Below are 22,724 nucleotides of genomic sequence, written 5' to 3'. Positions count from 1 at the left end.
AATATGTTGGTTAACATGGAGAGCTAGGATTACAATTACAAAATGAAACAAGGAGGATGTGTCTGGAACTCAGGCGATTCATTGGGGTGATTCTTGATGCTTCTATGCCTGGTGTGAACAGCAAACAGACAAATGTGATAATCATAGCCTAAAAGGGGCAAAGTAACCAAGGCCCATCTCTGAAGGGATGAAGGTCTGGGCCACTCAACCAAATTAGATCTGCTGAATTTCTGGAAGCGAGCAAGGAAAATCTCAAATGGGTGGTGCAGGAAAGAGATGATGGATATGAGTTTTGGTCTTGAGTTCAGTTGTAGCACGAGGAACTACAGCTTGTCTCACTAAGCCTCCTGTGTGGTCTTCTACAGCCTGTGGCTGGTCATCATTTTGAAGATCTGGTAATGGAGGAGACTTAACACTGGACTCAGTTCTGAATAAGGCAAGGGGTAGACAGCAGCAAACACTTCGTTTGCCCCACATCACAGCCCTTTGTCAACTTCTGCTATCAGCTCACTCTGAACCACACTGAAACTACTTTCAGTTCAACTTCTATTTGAAGATAAATACAATAAGAATATCTGACTTTGATAGTATATGAACTAATGGCCAAGTTGTGAAAAGCTTGACATGCTAATAAATACTACCAGTAAGTTCCAGATCCACAATAAATATGATACATAAGCTTCCAGCTGTCACAGACAATTTCAATCCAGTATTACTTTCTGCCAGAAATTTCTTTAACAACTCTTAAGATACAAATGTACATAATACTTTTCATGCTAAAATAGTCACAAAAATTGAATGATTCATTTAGCCAAATTCACTTTTTTGCTTTGCATTGAGTCTATTTTTGATCACTAAACTCATATCGACTTCATTTTAGATGCTCATTGCATCCCTCAAATACTCTTGAGTACTTTATTTAGGCTACTCTATTTTTCAGTTCAGGGTCCTTTATTTTGGTAACAAGACATACTGCCAGCTTATTATAAATGTTTTATTTATTTAGTTTTTAACATAGAGGAAGCTTGGTGGTGGATATGTAGCCATTTGATGTTTTTATGAGTAAGAGTTAAAGTTCAGACTCTCTTTCTTATAGAATGTAAATGTGCACCAACACATGTATATGTAACTGTTATCAACATTAAGCTTAGTCACTAAAAGAAGATTCGCTGTCTGAACTTTCTTCTATATTTTTTTCACCTTCACCATCAGGCACTGGAGCATCTGGCCTCCTAAAAGATAAGGAAAAAAAATTTAATGTTTTTTCCAGTTGAAAAAAAAGCACTAACTGTAAATTAGGTTCATCCTAGAATACTGCTGCTAATAAATCTGCCAAATCTGCGTCCTTAACTGAGTCTCCCGCTCTCCGCCACAGCGTGCTTCTCGCTGGCTTCTCCAGCACCATGGGGATTCAGTGCTATTCCTGTACAGGCCATGGCACTGCTTTCTCCTGCCAGTCCTTACACAGTGTGCTACTTCAGCACTTTCTGCTTCTCATTACCATGGAGACCCAACTGCAGACAGAGATGCGATCTGGAGAGGCTGGCATGACCAGCGCTAAATCCTTGCAGCCTCCAAGTGTCCATGAGGTACAGAGAAAGGAAAGCTAGAAGTGGAAAGAAAAAGAAAATCTTCATGTTCAGGAAAGCTGCAGGGAGCAGTTTTAAAATGGAAGAGAGTTCAAGAATGGCCATTAAGAAACACAGGCAATATGGAAATTTTGCGGGGGAAGAGAGTGCCTGTCAAAGAAGCTTCTTAATGTCTGCTGAATGTTTTCACTTATATGTTTTATCATCAGAGAAAGAATATAAGAAGAATGAGTTGGTAAAAATAATGTCTTGAAGGTTCCCTAAGCACAACAAGAAAATGTGAGAATGGTTAAACTCCAGCTTTGCATAGATGTGCTATAATAAACTACATGAAATTTAATGGTGTCATTGAAACAGTCAACTAGATAGGCTCCATAGAGTTTGTCAGTAAATCATTTTAATCAGTATGGCAGCACTAACACTCAGGCCCTATTCAATCTAACCAAGGAAGTAAATTAAGCAAACAAAGTATACTTGGGGAAACTAAGAGGGAAAGGAAGAATAATATACCTACTCTGTTTTAATAAAAAAGCTACAAGACTTATTTCTCCCTCAGGCTCCTTGATTCTTATTAAAGATTTAGGACACCAACAAATAAAGTTCTTCTTTGCCACAAATATAATTACTATTACTAAAATAAGAAAATGTAGTCTCCTATTTACCTTTAGTTGTAAATTATGGCTGAGTTTTGATGTATACTTTTTAATATCATTTATCTATCATGCTACGAAACAGAAGAAATGCTAGCATTGCTTCCTAGCAATGCGTCAAACATAACCCCGTTTGCTCTGCTGCACAATTTTAGATTATGCCTATGAGGAAGTCACATGTATTCAGTACAATAAAACTTTAAAGCTGGGTACAGCATTTATAGGTTTTGTTTGTATGTATGTATGTATGTATGCACATACTTACTTATTTATTTATTTTGGCTGCACCAGGTCTTAGTTGTGGCAGGCGGGATCTTAGTTGCAGCATATGGATTTCTCAGCTGTGGCATGCGGACTCCTTTTTTTTTTTAAATAAATTTATTTATTTATTTATTATTTTATTTTTGGCTGTGTTGAGTCTTCATTGCTATATGCGGGCTTTCTCAGTTGCGGCGAGCAGGGGTTACTCTTCGTTGCGGTGTGCAGGCTTCTTATCTCAGTGCTTCTCTTGTTACCGAGCACCAGCTCTAGGCGTGCAGGCTTCAGTAGTTGTGGTTTGCGGGCTCTAGAGCACAGGCTCAGTAGTTGTGGCACACGGGCTTAGCTGCTCCGCGGCATGTGGGATCTTCCCGGACCAGGGCTCGAACCCACGTTCCCTGCATTGGCAGGCAGATTCTAACCACTGCGCCACCAGGGAAGCCCCGGCATGCGGACTCTTAGTTGCAGCATGCATGCGGGATCTAGTTCCCCAACCAGGGATTGAACCTGGGCCCCCTGCATTGGGAGCACAGAGTCGTACCCACTGGACCACCAGGGAAGTCCCAGCATTTATAGGTTTTGACTGATGTTCCATCTGCCTAAAATACTAACACAGAACCACAGTCCTCATCATTCTCCATAGAAGCAAGAACTCTAAAAGTAGTGGGCATAAATACTGGGCACATAGTCCCCAGTAAACTTCTCTTTGCTATATACATGATTCCTTACTGTGTTCATTTTATTAAAAAGGAAAACATTACCAGACAAAATTATTTCAATACTACTTCAAAATTATATTAGTATCTATGGCAACTCAAACAAATAAAACAATGTACATAACTCCCCTAACATAAATGCTACTTAAGAAAATGATAAAAGCAGCTTAGGCCTAGAATGGAGTGAAATTATAAAATTAATTTTTGTGTTTAACCATTTTTTAATATATGCGATGCTATATAGCATAGTGGTTAAGAACCCAGACTCTGGAGCTAGATTGCTTGGGTTTCAATCCTAGCCTTACTATGTACTTGTTGAGCAACTTTGGGGAAGCTATTTAACCACACTGTGTACCCAACTGACTGATGGTATTGTTGTGATGATTAAGATGAATTACTTAATGTAAAGTATACTGAGTAATATGTGGCACATAGTAAGTATATTAAATAAAGGTTATCTATTATTATTATTCTCATCTATCATGCACCTAATACTTGCCAAGAACTGTGTTAGGTGCTGGAGGTACAGAGATGAATAACAAGCACTTCCTGCTCTGAGGAAGCTAGTAATTTAGTGGGGGAGACAGAAATGCAAACAAATTATTGTTATACAGTGTGACACACAAAAATATAGTTGTACTAACTACACTTGTTTGAAAAGAAAAGGTAGTTCACTCTACTAGGGTTGGTCACAGGAGACTCCAGAGAGGTGGAGACACTTGTGAAGGGGTTTGGGTTGGGTATGAATTTGGCAGAAACAGAAAATGTGGGAGTAAGTGGGGATGAGAGTATTCTGAGTAAAGAAAAAAATGGGAATGGTGCAGCACAGTACATTTGGGACCTGTAAGTCTTTCAGTAGCTAGGGTGTAAAGTAACTGGAGTATAACAGTAGATGAGGTTAGGTCATGCATGGGCAATAGGTGGAGGGTGGGGAGAAGTTATATGAAATGTAAGCTTTCACTGAAATTACACAACTAAGTTTAGGAATCTTAAGTAGTCATTTCGTTTTTTTTTTTTTTTTTTTTTTTTGCGGTATGCAGGCCTCTCACTGTTGCGGCCTCTCCCGTTGTGGAGCACAGGCTCCAGACGCGCAGGCTCAGTGGCCATGGCTCACGGGCCCAGCCGCTCTGCGGCATGTGGGATCTTCCCGGACCGGGGCACGAACCCGTGTCCCTTGCATCGGCAGGCGGACTCTCAACCACTGCGCCACCAGGGAAGCCCTCGTTGTTTTTGAAGTATAGTTTATGTACAGTATTATATGAGTTACAGGTGTACAATGGAGTGATGCACAATTTTTAAAGGTTATATACTCCATTTATAGCTATTATAAAATATTGGCTATATACCCTGTGCTGTACAATATATCCTTGTAGCTTATTTATGTTACATGTAATAGTTTGTACCTTTTAATCCCCTACCTCTATATTGTCCCTCTCCCTTCTCTCTCTCCACTGGTAACCACTAGTTTGTTCTCTATAACTGTGAGTTTGCTTCTTTATTGTTATACTCACTAGTTTGCTGTGTTTTTTAGATTCCAGGTATAAGTGATATCATACAGTATTTGTCTTTCTCTGCCTGACTTATTTCACTTAGCATAATGCCCTCCAAGTCCATCCAAATGGCAAAATTTCATTCTTTTGTACGGATTAGTAGTATTCCATTGGACATATATACCACATCTTCTTTAACCATTCATCTGTTGATGGATACCTAAGTAGTCACTTATATTTTAATTGAGGTATAATTCACATACCATAAAATTCACCACTTAAAATTGTATAAATTAGTGTTTCTTAGTATATTCACAAGGTTGTAAAAACATTACCACTATCGAATTCCAGAACATTTTCATTACTCCAAAAAGAAACCCAAAACCAATTAGCAGACACTCTCCATTTCCTTTTACCCTCATCCTCTGACAACCATGAATCAACTTTTCTGTGTCTATGGATTTGCCTATTCAGGACATTTCATATAAACAGGATCAAGGATATTCAGCCTTTGTGTCTGGCTTCTTTCACTTAGCATAATGTTTTCAAGGTTCATCCATGTTGTAGCATTTATCAGTACTTCATTCCTTTTTATGGCTGAATATTATTCCATTGCATGGATATACCACATTTTGCTTATCCATTCATCAGCTGATGAACATTTAGGTTATTTCTACTTTTTGGATGTTATGAATAATGCTGCTAGGAACATCTGTGTACAAGTTTTTTTCTTTTTGTGGTGGTACACGGGCCTCTCACTGTTGTGGCCTCTCCCGTTGCAGAGAACAGGCTCCGGACGCGCAGGCTCAGCGGCCATGGCTCACGGGCCCAGCCGCTCCACGGCATGTGGGATCCTCCCAGACCGGGGCACGAACCCGTGTCCCCTGCACCGGCAGGTGGACTCTCAACCACTGCGCCACCAGGGAAGCCCTGTGTACAAGTTCTGGTGTGTATGTATGTTTTCAATACTCGAGTATAAACCTAGGAGTGGAACTGCTGGGTCATATGGTAGCTCCATGTTTAACTTTTGGAGGAACTGTCAAACTTTTTTCCACAGTGGATGCACCATTTTACATTTCCACCAGCAGAATATGAGGGTTAAAATTTCTCCATATCCTTGTCAACACTTGTTATTCTCTGTCCTTATTCATTTTTTTTCTTTTATTGTGGTATGATAGACATAACATAAAATTTACCATCTTAGCCATTTTAAAGTGTACAGTTCAGTAGTGTTGAGTATACACTCACAGTGTTGTGCAATCATCACCACTATCCACCTACAGAATTCTTCTCATCTTGCAAAATTGATACTCTGTACCAATTAAATGATAGCTCCTCATTTCTCTTTCCTTCCAGCCCCTGACAACCACTCCATTACTTTCTGTCTCTATGATCTTGTCTACTCTGAGTAGCTCATATAAGTGGAATCATGTAATATTTGTCTTTTTGTGACTGGCTTATTTCATTTCTCATGTCTTAAGATTCATCCATGTTGCAGAATGTATCAGAATTTCCTTCCAGTTTAAGGATGACTAATACACCATTGTATGCACATACTACGCTTTGTTTACCCATTCACTTGTGGATGGACATTTGGGTTGTTTCCACCTTTGGGCTATTGTGAAAAATGCTGCTATGAACACCAGTATACAAGTATCTGTTTGAGTCCCTGCTTTCACTTCTTTTGGGTATATAACCAGAAGTGGAATTGCTGGATCATATGGTAATTCTATGCCTAATTTTTGGAGAAATTGCCATACTGTTTTCCATAGCAGTTAAATAATTTTACACTCCCACCCACAGTGCACAAGGTTCATATTCTCACCAATACTTTTTTAGTTTGCCCTCATTGATTTTAAAATAAATTTAGGGCTTCCCTGGTGGTGCAGTGGTTAAGAATCCGTCTGCCAATGCACGGAACACAGATTCGACCCCCAGTCCAGGAAGATCCCACATGCCGCGGAGCAACTAAGCCCGTGTGCCACAACTACTGAACCTGTGCACTGCAACTACTGCAGCCCACACACCTAGAGTCCGTGCTCTGCAACAAGAGAAGCCACTGCAATGAGAAGCCCATGCACCGCAACGAAGAGCAGCCCCCATTCACCACAACTAGAGAAAGCCTGTGCACAGCAACGAAGACCCAAAGCAGCCAAAAATAAATAAATAAAAGAAAAGAAATTTAAAGCTATTTTGAATTGGAATTGCTATGAAAACAAAAGAAAAGCTACACACTAGAGTTCCTTTTGTACATAAAAGAGAAAAACTTCAAAAATCATGAGACTCAAATGAGGTAATATATGAAAGCATTTTATAACTTATAAAAACTTTACAAATGTTAATGTAATAATAAAACTCAGAACATCATTTCCAGACTGGATATTCATATTCTTAGGGGGAACAGAAATTTGGCTTTTTATGTTACGATCAGAATTGCTCTTGCTTGACCATATATAATATATATATATATGTGTGTGTGTATATATATATATATATATATATATGAAATGTTTGTTGTAAGTTTCTTCATAGAAAGAAGTTTTAAAGATATGTTTAAAAAGGTTGCTACTTTAAACTACTGGCTACACTTCATTACTAAAATCTGAAAATGAAGACGGCATAATCCTCTCAATAGTTTAAACATATAAGTGAATCACTAAAAAAGAGTATATCAGCAAAATGCAGAAAAATATATAAAGTCATAAGTATATTCATGATTTATCATATATATTTTTCTAAAATCTCAACCTTTAGTAGTTACAGTAAAAAACACTAGCTTGGTAGCTACATTTTAATAAGCATATTTATATAATTTGTGGCATCAAGATTATCAATAAAAGTCTTAGTAAAAGCAAAATTTTTTAAAGTTTAACTTTAAACTCTTTACTAAGTTTAATTTGTTTAAACAGAAGTATTTTCAAAGAAGTTACTAGGTTGACCTCAACTAAAAGTGAGCCAAAGTTTAGAAAGGAAAGGAGAAGGAAGTACTAACCATATACAAATCAGTACTTTTTAGCATACCAGATGCTGTGTACATTTTATTTGTCACCTTTCTCTCATTTATGGGAATAAATAAGGCTATCAACCACAATCCCTATTGCTCTCATCCCTTCCTTATACTCTTTCTTTGTTACAGTCACATAATCCAGGCCTGGCAGGTCAGAAGAATCTCTTTACCTGGAAAGAGATCAATTCAAGGGAGTGCTCATAACACAAGCACGGACAATCAGAATGCTTCCCCAGAAATGAGCCTTGGATTATGGAAAAGGGGCTCTCTTTCCTTTCAGTTGGCAAAAACTAGCAATATTATAGCCATTTACAATATAAAGCAAATATTATTTGCTAATTCCTTGTTTTCCAGGAGGAAGCTCATCAGCAGTAGGAGAGAAGTGGATGATTATGCCAAGGAGTAAAGGTGGACAGAGGTGCCAGGTGAGAGAGAACACCAGCCAGTACTGATGGCGCTGCGCCCCTGATTCTGTCCTACTTAGACTTCTTAGGTATGTGAGTCAATAACTTTCCTTTTTTGCTTAAGCTAGTTTGAGTTAGTTTTTCTGATCCTGTACATAAAATGAGTCTTAAAATACAAATATCATTGGTATGATTTGTTGTCATTAAAGAGATATTTATATTCGTGTTTAAAACCACAGCCACTTTAAGGACACCAAACATTATAAACATTCTTTGGAAAAACATTTATGTAGGTAAATAGTTTAACGATATTTTTCATTTTTAAAAAATTTAAAACAGCTGAATTTAAAGCAGATTAAGTGCCAAAAACATTGTTAGTAAAACTACTGCTGAGTAGGAGGACTGTGGGGAGAGGGTGCAATGGTTATCATTCAAATCACTTTTCAATATCAACTAGAGCACATACAAAGTTTTAACGTCACATTAGACTTGTCAATTAGGGTTGTTCTCAGAGCTCTATGCAATGGCAATAAGTGGTCTTAAGGAAATAGCAAAACACTGAATTCCTGAACTGAGATTGCAGTGACTACATAAAGACATTTGGTGTAGTTAAAAAAAAAAAGACAATTTTGACTTTGATATTACATAGTAACCAGTAAGACTTACTTCAGTATTACATTTACTCAAACTACACATACTTTGGTCTTTCCATTTCTGAATGCCCATCAAGACAGGTATGTCCTGCCCTTTGTGGGAATCTGTGGCAGATTCCCACAGCCAGAGAAACAATGTAATGTCTAATAGCATAAAGAAAAAGAAAGCCAGCCATCCTAGGTAAGATGGGTTTCTGCTGTTTATCTTGGGGTTCTTTACTTCCAACAACTCTCTATCTCTTGCTTGCTAGACATTGGAAGACCACAACTGCTTTTTTCTTTTTTTAATAAATTTATTTATTTTAGTTTTGTCTGCGTTGGGTCTTTTGTTGCTGCGCGTGGGCTTTTTCTCTAGTTACAGCAAGCAGGGGCTACTCTTCGTTGTCGTGCACGGGTTTCTCATTGCGATCGCTTCTCGTTGCGGAGCACGAGCTCTAGGCGTGTGGGCTTCAGTAGTTGTGGCACGTGGGCTCAGCAGTTGTGGCTTGTGGGCTCTAGAGCACAGGCTCAGTAGTTGTGGTGCACGGGCTTAGTTGCTCCGCAGCATGTGGGATCTTCCCAGACCAGGGCTCGAACCCGTGTCCCCTGCATTGGCAGGCAGATTCTTAACCACTGAGCCACCAGGGAAGACCCACAACTGCTTTTTAACACCACCTCTTTGATATTTTTATTATTTCTTACTCCTGTGATCAAGGTCTCCAACAGTGGACTAATCATAATTTTCTGACATTGTTTTTATCTGTCCTATACTTTCTAGTCAGTCTGCCAGCCAGTGGTCAAGGACTGGTAATTACCCTGAATGGAATCCCAGCTCAGCAAAAACTAAAAAAATGGAACGAGAGAAAAAACCTATTTGGGGGGACTTCCCTGGTGGTCCAGTGGTTAAGACTCCACACTCCCAATGCAGGGGGACCAGGTTGAATCCCTGGTCAAGGAACTAGATCCCGCATGCCGCAACTAGAAGATCTCGCATGCTGCAAAGAAGATCCCCCATGCCACAGCTAAGACCCAGTGCAGCCAAATAAATAAATAAAATAAATATTAAAGACAAAAAACCAAAAAAAACCCCTATTTTTGGAATTGTTCAGTCGGGGAATTGAGATCAATTCTATCCTTAACCAGCCAAAACCCAACCTTTAATCCATTATATTGTTCTGTAGCAGGAGACAGACGAAGATCATTGGCAGATAAGGTATTCCATTAGAGGGCAGGAAAATCTGCTGGATATGCCTTAAATGTAATTAAATAAAGTTTTCTTGCTTTCCAGTATCTGTTTGGTTAACACTAATGAATCTCTTCTTGTCTCAGTGACAAGTAGGCTGAGGTGGTTACTTCTATTTCTGGCAACGATAGTCATGGTCATTCCACAGGCTGGGAGGAGGGTATAAATGTATTTTGAATAGATAAGTCCAGGACGAATGCCAGCTGAGCTGGTTCTGTTTAAAGCCTGCAAAGTAACTTGCCTTCTTTAGCCAAATCAGTATGCTACAAACTGCACCCTCCTACTAATATTAAGAGTGTGACCAGTTAAATTTCAATTTCAGAAGTCTGTTCTTTATTTTTTATTTCTATTTTTTTGTTTTTTATATTTATTTTATTTATTTATTTTTGGCTGTGTTGGGTCTTCGTTGCTGCGTGCAGGCTTTCTCTAGTTGCGGTGAGCGGGGGCTACTCTGTTGCAGTGCATGGGATTGTGGTGGCTTCTCTTGCTGCAGAGCACGGGCTCTAGGTGCACAGGCTTCAGTAGTTGTGGCTCGCGGGCTCTAGAGTTCAGCCTCAGTAGTTGTGGTGCATGGGTTTAGTGGCTCCGCGGCATGTGGGATCTTCCCGGACCAGGGCTCGAACCCGTGTCCCCTGCATTGGCAGGAGGATTCTTAACCACTGCACCATCAGGGAAGCCCCAGAAGTCTGTTCTTTACTACAAAGTTTAAAATATAGATTTTTTCAGTTTGGGAAAACACAGAGTATAACTGAAAAGGATAATTACTCTGTACGTTAAATATGTCTTTGTTGAGAACACAGTGGTGCACAGGCAACGACAGGACTCTAAACAAGTTGGGATCCAAAAGCCTGGTAAATCCAATTGTTTAGAACTTGCCACAGATTCCTCCGTTAAAACACTCATAAATCACAACTAACATTTACTGAACATTTACTGCTTGTCCAGAGCTGTGCTAAGTGCTTACATCATTCTCTTACTCAGTCTGAACAACTCTATAAAGGGTGAACTCTTCTATTTCCCATTTACTGATGAGGAAACTGATGAACAGATTGATTAGGTAATTAGTGCAGGGTCATATAGCTAGAAAGTGGCAGGGCAGAATCCGGACCCCAGCAAGTAGACCATTTCTAAAGTCTGCCTTAGCCTGAGCCTTAACCATCATGAATTTCGTCTCTTGATGGACAGGTCCAGAGGCTAGTCTATTTATGTTGGAGTGGTAAAAGTAGTAATTACTAGGTAATAATAGTAACCTTAGTTATGGGACATAAATGTAAGCATAGAACAGGATAGGGAGAAACATTTTTTTTTTCTGGTAAGAAAAATCTAGGCATTGATTGAAAAAATTTATAAGGCGTGATTTACCTGTTCTATATTTCTAAAACAGATAAAATTTAAAATTTTCCGTTTTTTTCCCCTTAAACTCTTTTGAGTATGATGGTAAAAATGATACTCTTTCACATATCTTTTGATGTCACGGTATTTTTTTTTCTACTAATTTTTACAAGCTAAACAGAAGTAATTCTTGGTTATATAAGCACTATTGTTATTTTCAAAAACTTGGATTTGTAAGAATATTAAATAATCACTCAGAAGTAGCAAACAAATACTATTTATTTGGTAATTATCAGGCATTTTCTTCAGTTTTATAGACTTTCTAAAATTCAGTGATAGTCATTTTTGAAGGAAAATAGCCAGGCTCTCTTCTCCCTTATCATGTAAACCGTTGCGGTTCAAAATTATGTACTCTCCCTAGGTTCTTCAGAACCATTTTTTTTCTTTTTTTTCTTAGATTCCATATATATGTGTTAGCATACAGTATTTGTTTTTCTCTTTCTGACTTACTTCACTCTGTATGACAGACTCTAGGTCCATCCACCTCAGGAATCAAGATGCAGACGTAGAGAATGGACTTGAGGACACGGGGAGGGGGAAGGGGAAGCTGGGACGAAGTGAGAGAGTGGCATGGACATATATACACTACCAAATGTAAAACAGATAGCTAGTGGGAAGCAGCTGCGTAGCACAGGGAGATCAGCTAGGTGCTCTGTGACCACTTAGAGGGGTGGGATTGAAAGGGTGGGAGGGAGACACAAGAGGGAGGGAATATGGGGATATATATATACACATAGCTGATTCACTTTGTTATAAAGCAGAAACTAACACAACATTGTAAAGCAATTATACTCCAATAAAGATGTTAAAAAATAAACAAAAAAAACATAGCAAAATTACATACTGTCAGCTTCCAAACTGTTATATACACAAGCCAACTGAAGAACAATGTATTTTCTGATCAGTATTTTTTTCTATATTAACCTCAGTTTTGCTCTTTGCTCAGTGCAAACAGATCTAGACTATTTCTTCTTACAGTAATATGAATCTGTCTTACTACCTAAAGGTAACAGAAAAAGTGTATGTTTATACCTTAAAAGACAAAAGAACAGTCTTTACTGAAAGCTCTTGGCTGAGGCTAAGTATGTACATAAGATTCTAAATAAAAGTACACTCTTTCCTTGGATGGCACATTTTCTTCTCCTTTATCATCTCAGACTTTCCCCTCAAAGCGAGGCTCCTTAACTTTTATGTAAACATGATTCCCAAAGTGCCAGAATTCCTCCTTAACAAGGTGATTGATTCCACTTATATCTAGCTAAATGTAGTGGGAGCTGGTTTTCTAGTGGTAGTGGTGATAGGTTACGGTGAGTCACCCTATTCCAACCAGTGCCCCTTGTGACCAATGGCATGTACTTATGAGGTAATGGGTCAGAATTCAGGCTCCAGGCTGTGGTTGAGGAACAGCTTTTCTGTTAAGACAATGTTAACTGTTACTGGAATTCTACCCTAAAACTTGGCACCACTTTGCAACTGAATGTTTCTCAATGTTTACAGACAATGATATGTCCTCACGCTTGCTAAGTGAGATACATCAAGGAAGTACTGGGAGTCCTGAGGGTTCTCCCCTTGGTTGTCATCCATGGACTTCTTTTTTTCTTTTTTAATATTTATTTATTTATTTTTGGCAGTGTTGGGTCTTAGGTGTGGCACGCAGGATCTTTCGTTGCAGTGCAGAGGCTTCTCTCTAGTTGTGGCATGCAGGCTCCAGAGCGCACAGGCTCAGTAGTTGAGGTGCATGGGCTCAGTAGTTGTGGCAGGCTCCAGAGCACGTGGGCTCTGTAGTTGTGGCATGCAGGTTCTCTAGTTGTGGCGCTTGTACTCAGTAGTTGTGGCACATGGGTTTAGCTGCCCCACGGCATGTGGGATCTTAGTTCCCTGACCAGGGATCGAACCCCCATCCCCTGCATTGGAAGTCGGATTCTTAACCACTGGATCGCCAGGAAGTCCCATCCATGGACTTCTTAAGATGGCGATACCTAAATGGACTCTTTAAGAATATGAAGTCAGCCTGGCTATTTAAGATGGGGGAAGGAAGTTCCATGGGGAGGAATACAAACATTCAAAGACACCAGGATAATGATACGTTCAGAGAACTGCCAGTAGTTTGCTACAGCTGCAGGAGATAGGGAGGTGTGGATGAATGGCAAGAAATGAAGCTAGAGTCTTGATGATAAAAGCATTTATTTGCAATTCTAAGATGTTAGGCTATATGTTAAAGGCAGTGGAGAATCACAGAAAGATTTGTATGTATGAACAGATGAACTATATGAAGAGATCCACTAAGTTTTTAGTGACAGATTGAAAGAGAATAGGAAAACCAATCAGGAGTTATCATAATAATTCAGGTGAAAAACGATGAGGGCTTGAACTAAACAGCAATAGCATGGAGGCATGTGGTCAGATGTGAGAGATTAAAAAAGAGAAAATCACAGTGACTGACATGTTAAGGGGTAGAGAGGAGGGCAGAATCAAGGGTGACTTTCAAGTTGCTACTGTGGGTAGATGGTTGAAGTAAAGGATAATGAAGTAGGTTTAGGCTGGGCAGGGGATGAAGTGAAGCCAGTAGGGGGTAAAGGTACTGGATTATAGCGCTTATAGGGTGGCTTATAGGGCTGCTTATAGGCCCTATAGCTTATAGGGCTGTTAGTTTTCCATTTATTACATTTTCTCTAGAAAGAAAAATCATGACTTTAAAGGTCATTTTAGCTCTCTGTTAGTACAGAAGGTCTACTGTGTATTTCCAGAAGCAAAAAAGAGGTCACAGTCAATGTTAAATATATTCCAATGAGTACCAAAATGGATTGGACCCATATGTTCAATTCACATTAAAGTATATGTCACAATCCATCTGCTTTTAAAGTGTGTCAGAAACAATTTCCAGAGCAAATGCCAAATATCCTGGAGATACTTTAGTTCAAATTACCAATTATACCATTGTACTTGAACTGTTTGCTACTGAAATACATACTAAATGGAGATACATGTGGGAAATCTGTTCTTGCAGACTTAAAAAATTCTTAAATTTCATATTTTGAAAGATAAAATATGAGGAAAAGATTGCATATATGAGGGAAAAAATGCATACATTTTCTTGAAGGGCTGAGAGCCAAGAAAAATTCCAAAGTATACTGCTAGTAGAGTATGAATGCCTGCATAGCTACCATAGTTAAATACATTGGGGTGAACTAAAATCCCAACCTGGAAAGACTCTTTACAAGTGTCTAGATATTTGCAAAGGAGACTAGTTCTGAATAATCCATTACGATATATTTTACCCAGGATGAGCTATGTAGCCAGGTTTGCCTGGATGGAGTAAATTACTGTCAAATTTCTGAGCCACAAATTTTCAGCATTTCTCAAAAATTTTTTTATAAAACTCATACAAAACAATATCTAGTTTCTAATAACCATTACTGTGGACTTAGAGTTACTCTATTTATTTCCCCATCTGGCTCAACCTAGATCATGTAGAGTATATTTCCTATACACTAAGGTCTTAAATAAAAAACTATAGATAATTCAAGAGAGAGAGAGAGAGAGATGGAGGGAAGGAGGGAGGGAGGGAGGAAAAAAGTAGCATGGGAAGAAAAAGAGCACTGCTTCCTGAAGACATTACTGCTGTGCAACAAAACTGTCATCAAACTCCATCCCTTTTGCATATACAGATTCATCATCAATCTATTGAAACCACTCCTAAAATGTCTTAAGGCTAGTTTTAGTAGCATAGCATAGATTTTTTACTTTTTAAACATAGCAGAGACACTGTTTATGAAGGTGGTCTCCTCAACCATAAAACACTGTATAGGAAAAACATATAGAGCTTGAAATATTTTTATTATCACTGATAAACTCAGCATCTTGGCAGTAATATCATTATATTAGAAGAATTACTTACTCAAGAAGATCTGGGTCTAGTCCTTCTGATATCATTTTGTTTCTTATTGCCATGACTGGAACACCCTAAGCAAAGAACACAAGATAATAATTCAATTATTAAATATACCTCCTTCATAAAAACAGACAAATAAACCAATGGAACAGAATCAAAAGCCGAGAAATAAACCCAAGGAACAAATATTTGACAAGGGAGCCAAGAATACTCAATGAAGAAAACAGTCTCCTCAATAAATGGTGCTGGGAAAATTGGATATTCACACATAAAAGAATAAAACTTGACCCCTATATCTTGTACCACTCATAAAAATTAACTTGAAATGGATTAAAGACTTAAATGTAAGACCTGAAACTATGAAACTCCTAGAAGAAAACATAGAAAGAAAGCTCCTTGACATGGGTCTAGTAATGATATTATGGAAATCATACCTAAAGCATAAGAGACAAAGTAAAAAATAAACAAGTGAGACTACATCAAGCTACATGTAGCTACAAAGCTACACAGCAAAAGAAACCATCAACAAAGTGGGAAAACTGGGCTTCCCTGGTGGTGCAGTGGTTAAGAATCCACCTGCCATTTCAGGGGACATGGGTTCGAGCCCTGGTATGGAAGATCCCACATGCTGCGGAGCAACTAAGCCCATGAGCCACAACTCCTGAGCCTGTGCACCTAGAGCCTGTGCTCTGCAACAAGAGAAGCCACCGCGATCAGAAGCCCACGCACAGCAACGAAGGGTAGCCCCCACTCACCGCAATTAGAGAAAGCCCGTGCGCAGCAACAAAGACCCAATGCAGCCAAAACTAAAATAACTAAAATAAATAAATTTATTTTTTAAAAAAGTGGGAAGACAACCTATGAAATGGGAAAAAATATTTGCAAACCATGTATCTGGTAAGAGGTTAATATCCAAAATATATAAAGAACTCATACAACTCGAGCAAAAAACCAAATAATTCAATTAAAAAATGGGCAAAGAACCTGAATAGACATTTTTCCAAAGAAGATATATGAATGGCCAACAGATACATGAAAAGATGCTCAACATCACTAGTCACTAGGGAAACGTGAATTAAAATCACAATGAGATATCACCTCATGCCTGTTAGAATGGCCATGATCAAAAGACAAGAGATAACAAATGCTGGCATGGATGTGAAGAAAAGAAAACCCTGCGCATTGTTTGTGAGATTGTAAATTGGTACAGCCACTGTGGAAAACAGTATGAAGTTTTCTCAAAAAATTAAAAATAGAACTACCATATGATTCAGCAATTCCAGTTCTGGGAGTATATCCAAAAAACCCAGAAACACTAACTTGAAAAGATGTCTGCATCCTCATATTCATAGCAGCACTATTTACAATAGCCGAGACATGGAAACTACCTAGGTGTCCACTGAAGGATGAATGGATAAAGAGTGTATATATACACAATGGAATATTATTCAGCCATAAAAAACAGGAAAACCCTACCGTCTGTGACAACATGGGTGGATCTTGAAGGCATAATGCTAGGTGAAATGAGTCAGACAGAAAAAGACAAATACTGTTCGATCTCACTTATATATGGAATCTAAAAACAAAACAAAACAAAAAACCAAACTCATAGAAAAAGAGATCAGACTTGTGGTTACCAGAGGCAGAGGGTGGGGGTAGGAGGAACTGGAGGAAGATGGTCAAAAGGTACAAACTTAGTTATAAAATAAATAAGTACTGGGGACGTAATGCACAACATGATGACTATAGATAACTTTTCCTTATATCATACAGCAGTGTTAACAGAGTAGATCCTGAGAGTTCTCATCACAGGTGAATTTTTTTCTTCTCTCTTTTTTTTTTTTTTTTTTTGCGGTACGCGGGCCTCTCACTGCTGTGGCCTCTCCCGTTGCGGAGCACAGGCTCCAGATGTGCAGGCCCAGCGGGCATGGCTCATGGGCCCAGCCGCTCCGCGGCATATGGGATCCTCCCAGACCGGGGCACGAACCCATATCCCCTGCATCGGCAGGTGGACTCTCAACCACTGCGCCACCAGGGAGGCCCTCTTTTCTTTTTATTGTATCTATATGAGGTGATGGATGTTAACTAAACCTACTGTGGTAATCATTTCACAATACACGTGAATCAAACCATCATGCTGTACACCTTAAACTTTTCAGTGATGTATGTCAATTATTTCTCAATAAAACTGGAAAAAAATAAAAAATAGAAGCCAGGAAAAAAAAGCCTCCTTTTAGATGGTTCATTATTTAAAATAGCTCTTATTTTGCTTTTATATTAGTATGTGCATAGCACTTGAATAATCTAATAAGGTATACATTTTAACTGACTGAATGGAATCAGTGCTATCTAGTACCACATAAGCCCAGATTAAATCATTTGAGTTTATCTATTACTAATTCTGCTGGATAGAAGCCAGATATCATATTCTCACTCTTCTTATATCATCAAAACAAAGAAAACATTGATAAGTCAAATGATTAAGGCCTTGGCTGGGATGGTGCCATGAATACTTAACAATATGAATAAATGTCTTTTCAAAGATTTCAGAGCTTTCTACTCGTCAGTATAGCTATGTCAATGTTCTTTTCATAAGCAAACGGTCCAATTTCACTTGGACACATTATGCAAAAAGGTCAAACAGAATTCAAGAACTCTCTTGGGATTATATTACACATCTTCTCTATACCAATACAAACACCATGTAATGATAATCCTAGAAGTGTATAAGTCACAAAAACATTGAGAACATGTGAATTTCAAAGTTCAGGATTAGAACATCAAAACAGTAAGAAGAGGATATGTCAGAAATAAATACAAATTTACTTGAAAAGGGGACTAATTTGATGTATAAATAAACATTTATTGAAAGCTCACTTATAAAGCTTTAAGGGGAGAAGATGCAATCAAGTCTCTTTCTCAACTCCTCCTCTTCCCCAAAAGATGAGGAAACACTAATCAGGTGTGTTAAATTTGAGGACCTTGATTATACCACCTTCAGAAGTAAGTGGGGTCACCATGCTATAAAAGGCTGTACACATGGTTGGGACCCTATCCCTCATATCTTCTCATCCCACGTGCAGAAAGGGTAAGCTGAGCCAGAGTCCACATGGGAAAAAGCTCAATCTCCTCTCTACGCTGTTGCATACTCTTCTCTTTGGCCCTCCCTTGTCACTAGCCAGTTGTGACATTCAGTTTTGAACCTAAGGTACAGAAGAGGCCCCTTAGGAGCTCTGATGCTCCCATCCAATTTCACAGAGCCCTACCCTGAAGTTTCTGCACTAACCCAGCTAAGGTTCCCTTGCTTTCTTCTGCAGCTGTCCATTGTCTGTTTTCTGGTCTGAGGGATCTTACAGGGTTAGAAATAAACTTACTGGGGTTAGCGGTAGAATTCTGATATCACATTCCCACACCTCAATGTTTAACACCACAATGGCAGCACAGTGCTTTATGCTGAGAAAATAACAACATAATCAGCCCCTGCCCTCAGAGAGCACAGTCTAATAGATGTGTTAAAAAGATGATCACAATACAGTCATAAAATTGATAACAGAGACCTGCATAATGGCCAAGGTTAGACTCAAGGAAAGGCAGACTGAGTTGAGGACCAGCAAAGAATTTGCTGAGGTGAGTCTTGAAGAGGGGATAGGAGCTTATTTAAAATAAAAAACACAAAGACTCAGAAATATATATATATAAAATTTCAAATAATCTATCCATACATAAGCTTGTTTCAAAAATGTTTTAAAGAACAAATATATACTTGTCCAGCTATTTCCCTCCAAAATGCTGATTTTATCTTACATTTCATCCAATAAATCTGTGTTGAGATACAGGCAAGTATATGTAAAAAATATGAGAGTCAAATGGATTATAAATTCAATATGCAGAGCTTTCAAAATTAATGACCATGTATCTCTCATAGAAATGTTACAGATCTTGCCAAATTAAGTTCAGATTAACTACAATCCTCATTTTTAAAATCAGAAAATGTATTAAAAATTTAATCCTCACTTAAAAAAAAAAAAGCCCAAAAAAGACTGTTGTAGAAAGAGTCATTAGATGCCTCCTACAACCATAATCTCTTATTTTGGCTATGGAAGAGAAAAAGTCCAAGTTCTCTACAGCTTGCTAGGTTACAAGAGGCTGGGAAAGCAAAGGTTTTTTTGTTTTTCAAATTCACGGGTTACCAGGAAGACTCTCTCCTGAAAGAGGCAAGGCTGTCATTTACAGGCCCATCTATGTATTCATTTTCATAACTGTTATGTTTTATATTATAAATTGGTAAAATATAATCTGTTAAGACTCCGATAACAAGAAACTTTATTTATTTTTTTAACATCTTTATTGGAGTATAATTGCTTTACAATGGTGTGTTAGTTTCTGCTGTATAACAAAGTAAATCAGCTATATGTATACATATATCCCCATATCCCCTCCCTCTTGCGTCTGCCTCCCACCCTCCCCATGCTATGCGGCTACTTCCCACTGGCTATATATTTTACATTTGGTAGTGTATATATGTCAATGCTACTCTCTCACTTTGTTCCAGCTTACCCTTCCCCCTCCCCGTGTCCTCAAGTTCATTCTCTACGTCTGCGAACAACAGACACTTTAAATGCAACCTAAATACTAGATGGATAAAAATAAATGCATCATCATAGAATTCTCTTGAAAACCATACTTCTGAAAGCAATACTGTTCCATGGGGCAATCTTTAAGGTATTCTGAAAAGTTAAGAAGAAGACAAAGAAGCTAGAAGATAAAACTTTGGATCTTTCGTTAGCTTATGAGGTTTAAGGATAAATGAAAGATAGAAAACAAGCACTTACCTGCTTTGGGGCATCCAGCATGAACAGACTCTTACATTTGGAATAAAGTAAGCACAAGATCACAATTTGCACCACTTTAAAAATATATTATCTGGAGCTAAGACTTGAGAGAAAGATTTTGAAATAAAATGTACTTAATAATAACTTTGTAATAAAAATTATTTAATTTTTTTTTCTTGTGGTACGCGGGCCTCTCACTGTTGTGGCCTGTCCCATTGCGGAGCACAGGCTCCGGACGCACAGGCTCAGTGGCCATGGCTCACGGGCCCAGCCGCTCCGCAGCATGTGGGATCATCCCGGACCGGGGCACGAACCTGTGTCCCCTGCATCAGCAGGCAGACTCTCAACCACTGCGCCATCAGGGAAGCCCAAAATTATTTAATTTTAGTAGTAGAGAAGAAAGCTGACTACTTGAACTACAAGGTTGGAATTTTTACTTGATAATTAAATGTCACTCAACTCTTTAGTATAACAGGGAAAGTTAGGAGTTTGAAACATTTCATTAAAAAAACTCTGAAGTGCTAGGGAGAAATGGTAAAAAGAGCAAGAGTTAAGGTCATACTTTAAAAAGACCTCTCAGTTTTTATTAACTATGGTTTGATGGTATAAGGTCTTTTGACAAACTCAACTATGTGATTTATTTATTATACTTTAGCATAATCTCCACAGGATATCATTGGAAAGGTTATATAAATAAGTTATACAGCCGAGAAAACAGAAGGGAGGAGAAGTGAGGATTGAAAAAAGCTTCCTAAAATATAGCAGAGAAAGTGGTATGGGGTTGGAGAGGGGGAGGCAGTAGGTGGGAAGGGAGAACTGGGGAACAGGGAAGTTGGTGAAATTTGGTAAGCTTCCTATTTTATCATTAGTTTCATGGAATTGGTTACAGTATAAGAGAAGCCTGAATCTATAAGCTCCATATTTTATCCTTAGTTTCTTGAAGCTGGTTACATCACAAGAATACAGATACTACCAAAGTTTGGTGAGTCTTTAGTCATTTCTATATATGAATATAGATAAAGGAAAATACATATAACTATAATATCTTACCCTATTAAAGACTTTACTATTATCATCACCTTAATACAAATCTGATTAAAAGCTCGATACAAAAATAATTTGGCCTATGTTCCAAAGGATGCATTCCAAAGAGATTTGCTGCTATGTTTCCAGAGATGTTGCTTAGAAAATTGGTTGTTTTGCTATATTCTTCCTTAGAGGTTAAGAAACGGAGTCTGGTTTGTTAAACATCAAAAAGAAGTGTCCAATTTCTGATCTCCAAGAGACAAAGCTACTGGTGGTCTAAGGAGGACATGAGAGACCTCAAAACTGAAGTCTACTGAACTGTGGGATTATTTTTGGCAAGTGATAATGGCAGTTTGTCCAACATAAGTAATGAAGAAGAGAAAAGGCAGCCATAAGTCTGATGTTCCAAAAAATCATGTCTGTATTTGCGTCACTGGAGAAAGTGTGTAAAGAAGCCACACTAATGAAATTACGATGGCAACACTAATAGTTAAACACTACTTTCTTATATCACAAAAACTGTTGGAGGCTTATAGGACTGCCAATATTTACATTTATTTGTTATTATGTTAATGAAAGCCAAGATACTAAATTCCTTTATAAAATCATGTTGAAATCTCCTAAAGTTTTAGATTAGAAGGGGAAAAAAACCCTCTTACTCAATCTAATAGAAATGACCTCCCTTTTTAAAAATAATAATACTCTGGAGGTTCCTTAAAAAACTAAAAATAGAACTACCATACAACCCAGCAATCCAACTACTGGGCATATACCCTGAGAAAACCATAATTCCAAAAGAGTCATGTACCACAATGTTCACTGCAGCTCTGTTTACAATAGCCAGGACGTGGAAGCAACCTAAGTGTCCATAGACAGAGGAATGGATAAAGATGTGGCACATATATAGAATGGAATATTACTCAGCCTTAAAAAGAAACAAAATTGAGTTACTTGCAGTGAGGTGGATGGACCTAGGGTCTCATAGAGTGAAGTAAGTCAGAAAGACAAAAACAAATACCATAAGCTAACACAGATGTATGGAATCTTAAAAAGAAAATGGCTCTGAAGAACCTAGGGGCAGGATGGGAATAAAGCAGACCTACTAGAGAATGGACTTGAGGACACAGGGAGGGGGAAGGGTAAGCTGGGACAAAGTGAGAGAGTGGCATGGACACATATACATTACAAAATGTAAAACCGCTAGCTAGTGGGAAGCAGCTGCATAGCACAGGGAGATCAGCTCGGTGGTTTGTGACAACCTAGAGGGGTGGGATAGGGAGGGTGGGAGGGAGGGAGATGCAAGAGGGAAGAGATATGGGGATATATATATACCTATAGCTGATTCACTTTGTTATACAGCAGAAGCACACCATGGTAAAGCAATTATACTCCAATAAAGACATTAAAAAAAAAAAGATGTGGCACATATATACAATGGAATATTACTCAGCCATAAAAAGAAACGAAGGATTTCCTGGTGGCGCAGTGGTTAACAATCCGCCTGCCAATGCAGGGGACACGGGTTCAAGCCCTGGTCCAGGAAGATCCCACATGCCGCGGAGCAATTAAGCCCGTGTGCCACAACTACTGAGC

At 38.5% G+C, this 22,724-nt stretch overlaps 1 protein-coding gene across 1 annotated transcript in view; it reads right to left on the bottom strand.

The window, feature by feature from the left end:
* Positions 1 to 980: 980 nt before the first annotated feature.
* WASHC3 (WASH complex subunit 3) overlaps positions 981 to 22,724 on the bottom strand; it is a 53,912-nt gene continuing 32,168 nt past the window's right edge. Inside the window, exons 6-7 of the mRNA XM_081249468.1 lie at positions 15,280 to 15,344; positions 981 to 1,232 (exon numbers count right to left, since the gene is read on the bottom strand). Of these exons, the coding sequence (XP_081105594.1) occupies positions 1,148 to 1,232; positions 15,280 to 15,344 (150 nt within the window). The 3' untranslated portion in view covers positions 981 to 1,147. The remainder of the gene's footprint in view (positions 1,233 to 15,279; positions 15,345 to 22,724) is intronic.

This window comes from Mesoplodon bidens, assembly GCF_964165515.1.
Source record: "Mesoplodon bidens genome assembly, chromosome: 11".
Classification (NCBI taxonomy): Eukaryota; Metazoa; Chordata; class Mammalia; order Artiodactyla; family Ziphiidae; genus Mesoplodon; species Mesoplodon bidens.
The sequence above is the reverse complement of the archived record's forward strand: the minus strand, read 5'-3'. Positions and strand labels throughout refer to the sequence as shown.